Genomic DNA, 13,685 nt, shown 5'->3' with positions numbered 1-13,685 from the left:
TTCGGATAAAAGAATAGACCGTTGTGAACTTCGTGACCAGGTTTGATTTGGTTAGCCTAAAAAAGTTAAAGTGGTGAAGTGGAACTGCTGACTTTTGCTGAATTTAGTTTTGCGACAAAGCGGATGCAGCCGACGCGGAGCCAAACGGAGCCGAAAGAACGAAGTTTAGACAAATTTGTGTACTACCCATCATTCCCATGCTGGCTGAAGCGTCATGCGTTGGAGCTCCCATAGACACTAGCGCCAGAGTTCCCTCTAGTAAGTATTGTAGGAAACTCTATGGGATTAATATAACAAAATACAACAACACTACATCTCTTTTCAAGATCTACAAATTCAGTCTTTTGGGTGGGATCACATGCCTCCCGGATCTGGTAACCTTGTGGGATATGCTGTCAGAGTCTGCGCTGGTACTCATATCGTGCTGGCCATGTGACGGTTCCTCCTTGCTGAGTCTGAGCTCCTGGTTTGGGCTCGAGCTCGGACGGGAGACTGGGGATGACGCACTGAGATCTGGGGAATAAGGCACGAGATGCCGTCGGTTTTGCTGTATAACTCCGCTGGGAGTTTCCACGATGTAGGATCGGGGACGCTGGCGCCGGCAAGAACTTGGGCCCGGCACTCCGCATCAGTTACCCACACGTCGTCTCCTGAAGAGAGGTCCCGGAGCTCTCTCGCCCCATGCCGATGGTTGAAGTCCCAAGTTTGCCTTTCCTTAGCTGCGGCGTCCTTTTGGAAGACGACATCCGGTCGTGGTAGGTCCGGTGACAGCTTGGCCGGGTCCCTGGGAATGCGTGTCCGTAACCGTCGCCCCATGAGAAGTTGGGACGGAGAAGTTGGGAGAAGTTGGGCCTGTGACCCCTGGCATGTCACGATACGCCAGCAGTGCCAGGAACCGGTTGTTGCTCTTGCGGAAAAGATCCTTCACAGTCTTAACAGCCCGTTCCACCGCACCATTCGATTGAGGATAACCAGGACTGCTAGTGATGTGTCTAAACCCAAAGCTCTGGGCAATACTTGAGAACTCGTGTGACGAGAACTGGGGGCCATTATCACTTCAAAGCACTTCCGGTATGCCGAATCGAGCCATGACACTCTTGATAGCCGATACCACTGCTTGGCTGGAACCGTTGCGTAGCGTGATAACCTCTGGATAGCGTGAATAGTAGTCCACGAGCAGCAGAAAATTTTGTCCCTCCAAGTGGAACAAATCTGCACACACTTGTTGCCATGGGTACTCCACTGAAGGTGTTGGCAGGAGAGGCTCGGCACGCTGGACCCTGGTAGCTGCACAACGTTCACATGATACCAACGTAGACACAATATGTTTGCCTATATGAGGCCACCAAACAGCATCACGCGCGCGTGCCTTGCATCGGTTCACACCCTGATGACCCTCGTGAAGTGAATCCAAGACGTCCTTCTGCAGAGCCTCCGGAATCAACAGACGTCCTCCTTTAAGGAGCAGTACATTGCACACTGTCAGCTCCCCTTGGTACCTCCAATACTTCGAGAGGTTTGATGGCACTTTGTTTTACAGCGAAAGCTGTTATGAGATCATTTCACCGGCCGTTTTTGGCGCCGTAGTTGTCCGCCGCCGCCGGTGTCCGTAACCAGTATCGCTCGAAATTAAAAAAAAACGAAATAAGAAAAAAATTCCAGGATGGAACAAGGTTCGAACCTGGGCCCTCTGCGTATGAGCCCAGTATTCAACCTCTGAGCCATGCCGGTGCTTGAAACTGCTTTGCAAAAAGGTCCTATACAGGCTTCATGTCGGGAAGGAACCACATTAGCATATGCAATATAGCGTGGTAGAAGAGTAAAATAAGCACCAAGCATTGCACAACGCGAATTCTGTAACCAGGCGTCACGCAATGCGAACTGCGCAACGAGTAGGTTGTTGAATGCTTCCAACCCATTACAAAGGGCTCTGCCATAATTCTTCGTCGTCATCAGGCACAGCATCAACAAAGTGCGCATAATGCCTTACATGCGTTTAGCAGGTACCACGGCTCTCCGTAGAATGACGAAAAATGGCACAGTGCCTGCTGCCCTACTTCTCAAAAAATACAATGATTTATAGCGTAGTGGGTTCCTCGTAAGTGCACTTGTATTGGTTGCCAAGGAAGCCCATAAGCGCATGATACATTTCCTCAGGGTCTCAGTAAAGTTCTTCGCACCCCCCCCCCCGCCGTCTCTCTCCCACGTCAACGTATGTTATACAGCATGACGGGAGAGGGAAATAGTGACCGGGCGTCACCGAATGCAAATTACATAACTGGTGGGCCGTTTAAAGCTTCCAACCCATTACAAAGGGCTGAGCCATAATTCTTCATCGTCATCAGTCGTCGCGTCAACAAAGTGCACGTAATGCCTTACAGACGCGTAGCTGGTGGCTCGTTTCTCCGCAGAATGACGAATAATGGCTTAGTAGGTGCTTCCCAACTGCACAAAAATTGTGATTAATGGCGTAGTGGGTACCTTTCTAGTGTACTTGTATTGTAGCCCCAAGAGATCTTACAACGGGCTCTAGAAACGCCGCTCTTCCAGCTTTCGCTGTGACTGTGCTGCAGTTTTAGCGCAGGCCTGGCGTTTTTTTTTCTGAGGCCAACCTTGCCTGCAGTACTTCATGAGGGTAACGCACTCGCCATCCATCAACTGGTGCTGACGAACCGCTTTAAGGCTAACTGGTGCGCCTTCCGCGATGTTGCCGACGACCTTAATGACGTAAAACTCCACTTGGTTTCCTTCTGCTGGAGATGCTGATGTGACGGGGGCTCTTGAGAGGGTATCAGCCGTTGCCAGCAGCTTCCCTGGAACGTACGATACCGTGTACTGGTACCTCATGAGTTTCAGTCGAATCCTTTGGATCCTTGGTGGTAAAGCATCGACATCCACGGAACCAAGCAAGGACGTGAGCGGTAAGTGCTTGGTCTCGATGGTGAAGTGTAAGCCCCGGACATACTCGTCAAACCACTTGACAGCCCATGCAGCTGCCAAGCCCTCCTTTTTCGTTTGGCTGTACCTTTGCTCTGTTGGTGTGAGGGAGCATGATGCGTAGGCCACGGCTCTGCGCTCTCCGCTCGGTTGGTCTTGTAGCAAAACGGCACCTAAGCCAAACGAACTGGAATCTGCAGATACGATGGTTGGGTACAGTGGGTGGTAGTTAGCCATGCAGATGTTGGACGACATCATGTCTTTCAACTTTTGGAAGGCGACCTGCTGGGCCAGTCGCCACGCCCAGTCACTTCTTTTGTTGAGCAGTCCTCGAATGGGTGCCGTCACCTCTGACAGATGGGGTAAGAACCGTCCCACGTGGTTCACCATGCCCAATAGTCTGCGGACGCCACCGACGTCGACAGGAGGTTCCATGCTCTTGACAGCAGCAAGCTTGTCTGGGTCCAGCGAAATACCGCTGCCGCAGATAACTACGCCGAGGAACTTGACGCTTGTGACGCCGAATTGACACTTCGACTTGTTCAGGGTCAGCCCGGCGTTTCTCAGTCGAGCCAGCACTGATTGCAGCCGACTCAACTTCTGCACGGTCGCGGCCAAAAACCAAAATGTCGTCGATCATGTTTACGACGCCTTCTTGAACCTCGAGAATGTAACTCATTTGGCGCTGAAAGTATTCGGGGGCAGACGTTATCCCGAATGGCAGTTGACGGTAGCAATAACGTCCGAACGGTGTTATGAATGTTGTTAATTCTTCAGACTCTTCTGCCAGTTTTACCTGATGAAAACTTGATGTAGCGTCAAGCTTCGAGAACACCTGAGCATTACCCAGTAGTCCCAAAACTTGGTCTACGGTGGGCAAGATATGGCGCTCACGCAACACTACCTGGTTCAACTTGGCGAGGTCGACGCAGATGCGATGTGAACCGGATGCCTTCCGTACAACGACCATACCGGCGCACCACGGAGTAGGCTTTGTCACGCGTCTTGATCACGCCCTCCCCTTCAAGCCTGTCAAGCTCTGCCTTCACGACACCGTGTAAAGGGATGGGCACACATCTTGGGACCAGCAGCGAATAGGGGACAGCATCTGGTTTTAGGCGTATAGCGTACGCTTCTTGCAGCTCGCCCAAACCACAGAACAGCTTGTCTGATGCCGCCTAATTGCCTTGCGTCTCGACCACCGGATCCACGAACTTGACCACACCCAGCTCTTGGATAGCAGGAAATCCCAGAAGTGGCATGACCTGTGACTGAAGCACATAAAGTCGTTGCGTTGCCGACTTGTTCTTCCATTGCAGAGTGGCGGTAAACGTTCTCAGCACGTCCAGCGGTTGTCCCGCCGGTCCTGAAAGTTCCCCTTCCGGCGGCTCAAGATATGGCGGAATTCCAGAAGATGTACTGGGGACGACTGTGACCTCGGCGCCGCTGTCAACTTTGAAGCGTAGAGGCGTTCCGTCCACTTTTACATCCACGAACTTGGCCCGCTCTTCGCTGTTCGAACCGACTGCACCCAATTCCACAACGGAGAGCTGCTTGCTAGCCCAGCAAACCACTGCAAAATGGCCCTTCTTTCCACATTTGTTGCAGGTTGCTCGGCGTGCAGGGACATTCTGAGCGCAAATGTAAGGACCGGCCACAAAATCCACAAGGCGAAGAAACATGCGTCCGTGGGGCAGCTGCGTTGCGCGTCTCTCGCTGCTGTGGGCGGTTCTGCATGACTTTCACCGCGTCCACGTTTATCGATTCGTGATGCGTTATCACCGCTGGCGAACACGCTGAAAGATTTGCCCTTTCCTTCTCTGCGTCTTCTGCTTGACGGACACAAATGCGCACTTCATCTAACGTAAGCTTTGGATTGCGGCAGAGCTTATCTGATAACTTCGTGTCACGAAGGCCAACGATAAAACGGTCGCGGACCAGTCGCTCCTCCATGTCATGTGCAGAGTAATTGCATCGTTTCACCATATTTCCCAGTGCTGTGAAGAACACGTCAGCTGTCTCGCCTGCCTGTTGAACACGTCGGTGGAACCGTACGCTCTCGTACAGCTCGTTGGCGGGGTGTAAGTATCCGTCCAGCTTACCAATGAGGACGCTGTACTTTGAATAGTCTTCGTCCCGTACTTGCAATGAACACAAAATGTCCCGTGACCTGGTGGCCATGCAGTAGAGCAGCGTTCTGACGCGAACTTCATCGTCCGCCGCATGAAGACCCGTTGCAAAACTGTAGTTGTCGAACTGCTGACGCCACCTCTGCCAAGCCGCTGGTTTCTCGAAGTCGAAATGGGGTGGCGGTTGCAAGTTGGGCCCAGCGACCATGGCCCCCATGGCTTTCCCGCCGGTTGCCGCAGGTAGCTCGCTGTCCTTGTTCTTCTCACCCAGAGGCATTTTTACTATGATGCAGATCCCACTTCTGACACCATGTCGAGAGTAACGATATGACGACGCGACGTTCGGCTGGGCCGGCGACTAGCTGCCCGGCCATGTTTATTGATACTATATATATACACCTGTAACTCCTTAGTGGTGCCGTCTGTTAGTGTGTTAGGGTAAGTGACGCCACCTAGAATTAATATAACAAAATACAACAACACTACACCTAGAACGCTATGAACAGCCAGGAATGGCGAGAGAGACTGACCGGGGAAGTTTGGTGCCAGGACGTCCACACCACGTCTCAACAGCCGAGGAGTCAGGTTCTCCGAGAAGTCACGGTAGCTGCCTGGTGCACCATGCAGCAGAACTGCCAAAGGCCGCCCTGTCTGCAAGGATGACACTGCTAAGTAACAGCACGGTTATTACATGATAACTGAGGGAAACGAGAGGAAGACTGGATGGTTACAGCCCTGCTCAGCTATGAATACTGTAAGCAGTGCCCTAACAAAAGTGGAGTCAATGCTTCTTTGCTGTAACCATTTCTTGCACTCATAGCCAGCACTGCCCCACAGAGTGAAGGTAATTGCTAGGGTTTTACGTGCCAACAGCATATGATATGATTGTGAGGCACCCTCTAGTTGGGGGGCTTCGATTAATTTAGACCACCTGGGGTTGTTTAGCATGCACCTAAACCTAAGCACATGGGTGTAGTTTGCCCCCATAGAAATGTGGCTGCTGTGGCTGGAAATCAAACCTGCACCCTAAAGCTTAGGAAGGCCCACACAGTGTGCCACTGAAAGATAGTGCTACACTGTCCCAGCATCTCCACACTACTAACATCATTTAAGCTGCCAATTAGTAATCACTGGGATCTGCTAGGAGACATCTACATCGTAACCTACAACGAGTAACACATTCTGGCACATGAATCATCTGCCAGATCAAAACACGAATATGCATCTCCCGTCTGGAGACTGCACCAAACATATTATAAATAAATACAAGTCCGTACAAAATTATGCAATGTCACATTCATTATCAGCATTTCATGCTTGAAAGTGAAATCAGGTTTGCCAACAGTTGCTCTCCACCCCCTTTCCCTTTTGTATGTTTTTTTTTCTACTGCTCTTTGATGCATGCCCCGTACATCACGCCCCCTTTCTCATCGTGCAAGCCATCCGTTTCAATCATGACTGCCAGCACAAACAGAACACGATCAAGAAAAAGACACAGGTGCTGTGTCGTCGTTTCGTGAATATTTTCCAACTCGCTAACCCATCATCCGTTTAAAGTTGCACACACGCGCCTGGACCACCACTTTTCAAGCAACTTTCCTTCTTCAAGCAGTAAGAGATTGGAACAAACTTCCACAGGCCATTACTAACCCATCAGAAAAACTCGCAGTGGTTTTTGATAGCATGCTGCTGTTATTGTACTTTTCTTTCTATGTTGTAAAAAGGTGTTTCTCGGTTGTACTTTGCAATTGCTGTGTAGTTGTTTTTAATTTATACACTTCCCTTCCTTTCATCCCAATGTTTATTTTATATTCAGTTGAAATGTTATTATTTCTCTAACGCTTTATACAGTAGACTCTCTATAATTAAACTCTGATAATTCAAACTTTCGGTTAATTCAAAGAAATCCTAAATTTTTGGTTGGCCCACTATGTTTTCAATGTATTTTAAAGCTGCTTAATTCAAACTGCCTCACTGCACAAATTCGGTTAATTCAAACTTTTTGCTTGTCCATGTCTGGAAATATCTGCTTCCTTTGTTGCTTCTAGCTGAACATTCACGTTTTTCTCTTACTAACAGGCGCAAATAAAGCTGATTGCCTGCCTACAAAACGGCCAAACTAGCCGAACCTCGCGCGCCAATAATCTCGTGCTGACCGAGGGAAAAAAAACTGTACGATCTGGCCTTGATCTATCGCATGCCAAACATTTCTTAAAGTCACTTCCTCTGCAGTATGCCATGCGAGAAAGTTTCCCAAGAATTAGGAGGGGCTAGCAACTGTCGTGGGACGCAACACATTTCGTCCCTTAATTACACAGCCGTGTGTGCCTTGTATAATAACAAGTACCAGTATTATCGCTGATGTCTAAACATTTTACTGGCAATCGTGCAGAGCAGTCTATCATGTTGCTGCGGCACTGAGAAACAAAAACATCGCAGTGTTAGTTGGTGTGTTGCCCCGAGTCATATTTATGAGAACTTCTGATAATTGAAATAAAATCCTGATGTCCCCTTAAGTTTGAATTATTGAGAGTGTACTGTACTTTATAACATGCTCTCTTCTAATGTTTTGAAACCAACTTCACCAATGTCTGCCTGGGGGACCGGAGCTTTGTCAAGCTGAAGAACTTTCCACTTTTTCTCCTGTGAGCTCCAGCTCCAAATATAGCCGTATCCTGAAACGAGGTCAGGCAACCCTGGGAGCCAACGAACGTTTTCCCGCCGAGAGAGAGCGGAGAGCCGCGGTATTCGGCTTCATGCAATGTGACCGTCCTTTGTATTCTGCCTAGCCTTCTCAAATTAAACGTTTTTCTACCCTTTCCATCCTGTCGACTGCGCGATGGGACGTGAGCTCCAGCTCCAAATAGAGCCGTATCCTGAAACGAGGTCAGGCAACCCTGGGAGCCAACGAACGTTTTCCCGCCGAGAGAGAGCAGAGAGCCGCGGTATTCGGCTTCATGCAATGTGACCGTCCTTTGTATTCTGCCTAGCCTTCTCAAATTAAACGTTTTTCTACCCTTTCCGTCCTGTTACTCCGCTCACACTCCAGTTCCCCCTTTTTCACCTTACATATAAAATGGTGAAAATAAAGATTTTGATTGAATAATAAGAATTGTTGGGGTTTAACATCCCAAAACAACTATATCATTATGAGAGACGTCGTAGTGGAGGGCCTCAAAAATTTCGACTACCTGGGGTTCTTCAACGTGCACCTAAATCTAAGTACACGGGCCTCAAGCATTTTCGCCTCCATCTAAAATGCGGCCGCAGCTGGGATTCGATCCCGCGACCTGCGGAATCCACTCGCCAGTTCGCACTGCCACACTTCAAGGTTTAGCGTCCATATTATCTGCACCCCGAATAATTGTTATGGCCTCAGATGCCTCAAACAAGAAAATTGACGATCTGCGTCAAAACGAGTGATGCAAAATATCATCATGTGATGATATTTGACGTCACAGATGCCAAAATTTGTGAAGTCATCACATGACATCGTCGTTTGCTCAAAAGTGGACCACATCACAAAGGCAGTGCAAACCACATAAGGTGCAGAAAGCTTTCGGGAGGGATCAAGAAAAAGAAGTTGGCCTTCGAGAAGTCTTATACGAATGCTTAAGGAACCGTGCAATTATTTTTTTAAAGGCTAAAGGCATGCTATATGGGCTTATATGGGCTAAGTACGATGAATTTCAATACGTACGTAACATATTTTACTGCACATCACTTGCACGCTACTATTCAAATCGTGCTACTATTAGAATTTGCCTCAAAATTATTCAATATTAATTGCCATTCACTGTGACTTTGCTTCGAATTAAAGTGATATTTGCACAAGCCTATCATGTCATATGCAACACAATTGCAGGTAAAAAAAACAGAGAGAGAGAGAGACCGAGAAGTTATCTTTTCCTTACCGAGGCGGGCAATGACATGAGCCTTGACTAAAGAAATACTCCTTATGCTTACCAACTTTTCTGGACTATAAAATGAAGGGCATATAAATGAAGTGCATACGCAACCCTGCCATTTCATGTTTTTGTACATGAAGAATAGCTCAATGAATAGCTTTGTTTTCTACAGAACATATTCTGACATGATATGCAACATTACTTGAAGGAAAGTGAACTGGATAGACGGGCCTGTTTCTTTTTTAGACACAGTTATCCTAACGAAAGCAAGGAAAACACAGAGGCATTATTTGAAGGAAAGAAGGTGACTTTTAAGGGCTCGTTTTTCTTTGTTAGACACAATATTAATGAGAACTAACAGGCAATGATGCCAAGGAAACTATAGGGGGTGTTATTTGTAGTAATTAGAACATAAAAATGTGAAGAAAGTAAAGTAGACCAAAAGATAACTTGCCGCCGGCAGGGACCGGCAGGCATTATTTGTTGTTTTTAATTGAAATGTGGCAATTATGAAATCGAGGAAAGTGAATTCAAGTGGACGACCGAACAATGTGCCCGTACTGGCGATGTGTTGGGGTTCAAGCAATTTTTCCTCTCGCTCCACTGGCCTACAGTACATTTTCTTTCCAAGGTTACTTAGGCCAGTGTGTTGCCGATCACTTTCGCGTCACATGTGTGGCGGTAAGTTTTCGTTTTGTCTCGGAGGTGGTTTCCATTTGTTACGCTTGAAAAAGCTGACGTCTGATGTGCAAGTATCAAGTGCAGAATGTGATGGCTTGCTCTTTTGTTGTCCACAGGGACACCAACACAGCAGCTCACAGGCAGGTATACAAACGATGTCCTTTCCTGTGTATTGCAAAAATAGATTTCCTCTTGGTGGTAGCAAGATAGAGGGTTACTGGAAGTTCCTCATGCACTTGGCTTTTCTGGTGGCACTCAAGCAAACAGTTTTCTTGTGTGCGCTCACATACACAGCGATTATGCTACGAGGGTGCACGCCAGTTTCTCTGCTAAAGGTGAGTCGAGTGGCAATCCCTTTCTAGTTGTTTTGAGAATAGTCGTTCAAAACTCGTCAAAAGAGTGTCGTGTTCCCAACAGCGCAAGGTACTTCAAGCATGAAATTACTGCTTAAATGGTCTCAGCAATATTGATCTTGAATTAGTCATGCCGTACTCATTTTCGATTTTTGCCAGAAGGCTTTTTCATTTAGTCATTTAAAAAAATTCAGGCAAAGCTTGCACTAAGTCGCACAAGGCTTGAACCAGCTAATCTGGACGATTCTGAAGACTGCTCTGGTTGCCTCTAGGTTGTTTCTAGGTTGCTCCTAGGTCGTGGCTAGGCTTTAGGTAGGTGATACTAGGTTGTTTCTACATTTACTCTCAGCGCAGAGAGGTTTGAGTTAAACCACAGACAGCCACAGACACGACACGGATGTTTAAACTCCAGAGACAGAACCTCGCGCTGAAACCAAGCGTTTGCACCTCTCATAGATCTACAGGCACGCCGTTGTTGGCATAGGCCTTCCATCGCTTCGGGGTCTTCTCGCAGCCACCGTTGCCTTTCCTGTTCCCTAGTATTCTCTCCTTGTACGTACTCGGGGTCTTCGGCTCGCAGCCATTTGTTGGGCGAACTGTTGCCTTCTTCCATGTTGGTGGAAGTTGTGTGTAGTGGGGTTTCCCCAATTTCTGGTACGGGTGAACAAGGAACGATTTGCTGAACAGCTTTGCCGTTAGAAAAGGTAATTGCCTGTGCTGAAACATAGTGCCTCAATAAAACTTTCTGTTGGGCGAGTTGGTGTTGTATCACATGCGACATTTTTTAGCGGAAAAGTAGAAAGTAAAGGAATTCTGAGAAGAGAAGAAACACAGTGCACGGGGTGAGCGCTAAACATCAACTGACTTTATTTCGGAGAAAAACACAGAACGTAGGCCCCTTAAGCGCATGCGTGCCGCCGCTGCGTGGCTAATCAAGCATCAAGTCCAAAAAGGTATTAGTGACACTTCTATCTGTTTATTCAATAGAGAGCACAGCTTTTTTTACTTATGCTTGATTAGCCATGCAGCAGCGGCATGAATGCACTTAAAGGGAGGGAGCGACAACCAATTTTTATGGTGCCCATTTTCTTTAGCGCAACGGAAAGCGTACCAGTGAGAGTGTCTAATCACGGAATGGTAACGTGGAAAACGCCGTGAAACATTCGCAATCAGAATTTTTCAATCTGCAGGGAATATGAAGTCGTAAACACAAGTGACAACCCATGCTGCAAACAGTGAGCCCAAGAGCGGTTCGTGTTCGAGCGCGGCGGTTTACTGCGCATGCGTGCACTCCGCGATCATGTGCTGCGGCTTGACATTGTCCACTGGTTACCGCGAAGGCAGCGGCACTTCTCACTGTGCAACTCCTTTTACCTCGTAAGCAGCACAACATAGAGTGGGGATAGATAATAATATACATACTCTAACTTTGAGGACCAATTATGGCGCGCATGACAGTATCAGACTACGTACAGCAAAGTGACCGTCTTCATAATCGTGCTTCAAGGCTCTTTCGCTAGGCTGCGCCACATACCGGTATTTGTTACTTTTAAACACGATTTAAACATATAAAACCTACTCACAAGCCGAAAAGGATGCTGGAATCTGTCATTATATTTCACTGTCTTTTCATTTTTACCAGGGTCTAATCACACGTTGTGACCAGTTGTCGGTCCCTTTAGGGCCTACTTTCTGTGTCTTTTCCGAAATAAAGTCAATTGATGTTTAGCGCTCGCATCGTGCACTGTGTTTCTTCTCTTTTCAGAATTTCTTTACTTTCTACTTTCGCACTAAAAAATGTCGCATGTGATAGTGCCTCAATCCTGGGCTTGTTCGACAATTGAAAATCGCAAAATCTTTACGTCATTACAGCCAAATCATCTGATAACAACTGCATATAACACAGAAGCAGATTCATTATATTGGATAGGATAACTCATAGCATCAAGTGTTCTTTATATTGAGGTTTTTGCTGCACTAAAGCAGATACTCATTAGTTTCTCCAAACGATAGCTGACCATTTACGGTAGATCGGACCATGAAGAAATGTAAGGTAATGTACAGGTGATCATCTGACACACCAAAACGGGGCAGCTACGACTGGTAAGGTTAGCCAAGCACGTGCGCCACTTACCTCAACAAAGCTGCTTTGATCGGCACTCATTGCCGAGCAGACAAAGCGCACGTCCACTTCTATGCCATCTGCGGGGGCGTTTCGGTATGCAGGCCGCTCATTTCGCCACTTTTGGTAAAGGGCACCACACGTACGCAGCCTCAGCCAGTTCTCCGGGAGGTCAACGGCGTGGCTACCCTCGTCGACATTCAGGGCGTATGCGGTGGAGCAGAGGGTGGGACCGTTGGTGCGGAACTCTGCAAACTGTCCTCCTGCTAACAGTATGCAAGGTCCATGTCAGTCAAAGGGAAGGCAGTGTAGCTTAATTTGCACTGCAATTTCCAAGCCACATAGTAATGGTTCTCACCTTACTGCTAGCACTAATAAATGTGAAAATAAAATGGAAATGGAATAAAATGTGACAAGTGAAACAACAACTGAGTGTAAGAGCTCCTCACATTATTCACATTGCATGTTCACTCGAGCGTGTGTGCGTATGCGTGCTCATCGATTCTCACAAAATATTTGTATTTGCTATCGGCCACCAACTGCATTATTGCCTTTCTGTAATGATCTGCACAACGTCAGTAAGAATACCTCATAGTCAGGTACCGAAAATCGCCACTATTTATTCTTGGCAACTTCAACTTTACAGACATCATGTTGAGACTCAGTTTCTTTAAAGCACAGCTCATCAGAAAGCAAGGAATTTTTTACTTGTTGTCAGGACTAATTTAACACAGCTCACTGACTTTCCCCCTCACATAACTCACATAACCAGATCCGCGCTCTAGACACAAACACACTTTATATATACAGCCACCAGCCACCCGAAACGACGCATTTAAATACAGCTTCTTTCCGAGGGCAATTAAAGAATGGAATGAACTACCAAACACAGTCGCGATGTCGTCCTCTATCACAGCGTTTTCTGCAGCTTTAGAATCGCTTATTTTCTCCGAAACAGATGCGTCATAGTATTTTTTTTTTGTTATTTTTTTATTCCTATAATTCACGATGTCAATGTATATTGCCTCTCGCTTTGTTAATTGTTGTTTTCAATGCGCAGAATGCAAGTGCACATGCCTGTGTTTAATTTTGTCTTTTAGTGTAAATGCCTGTGTTCGCTGTATGTCTCTATTTTGTAACGTATTTCATGACCATTTCTTCTTTCTTTTTTTTTCGCTTGAATTCCAGCATTTATGTGTATGCTATTTCATTGTATGTGTTTTCCACTGCTGTAAAAACCCCAGCTTGGGGTTGACAGTATTAATAAACAGACAAACAAACAAACAAACAATAACTCTGCTAATATTTTGGACTTGACACTTACACTACACCTGACCTGGCTTCGTCCCTAACTCATTTACCGGGAATAAACATCCAATCCGTAATTCACTTTATTAAGGGCACGGGCCCTTAATAAGAAAATCAAGAAATCAAGAAAAAAAGGACTAGGGTTATCCAAGACTATAGCAAGGCAGACTTTGCTAGAATAAACAGGAAATTACAGGCCTTTGTTGTTTTTGTTTTTTTTTTGCTGGTTTTGAGCAGCATTGGTTGA

General features: G+C 46.9%; 1 protein-coding gene across 1 annotated transcript in view; it reads right to left on the bottom strand.

Annotated features, from left to right (window-relative positions):
• LOC119384056 (uncharacterized) overlaps window positions 1-13,685 on the bottom strand; it is a 112,051-nt gene that overhangs the window by 96,186 nt on the left and 2,180 nt on the right. Inside the window, exons 2-3 of the mRNA XM_037652343.2 lie at window positions 12,143-12,393; window positions 5,597-5,717 (exon numbers count right to left, since the gene is read on the bottom strand). Of these exons, the coding sequence (XP_037508271.1) occupies window positions 5,597-5,717; window positions 12,143-12,393 (372 nt within the window). The remainder of the gene's footprint in view (window positions 1-5,596; window positions 5,718-12,142; window positions 12,394-13,685) is intronic.

Source organism: Rhipicephalus sanguineus, chromosome 2 (assembly GCF_013339695.2).
Source record: "Rhipicephalus sanguineus isolate Rsan-2018 chromosome 2, BIME_Rsan_1.4, whole genome shotgun sequence".
Lineage (NCBI taxonomy): Eukaryota > Metazoa > Arthropoda > Arachnida > Ixodida > Ixodidae > Rhipicephalus > Rhipicephalus sanguineus.
Note: the sequence above shows the minus strand (reverse complement) of the source record. Positions and strands in the feature narration are given on the sequence as shown.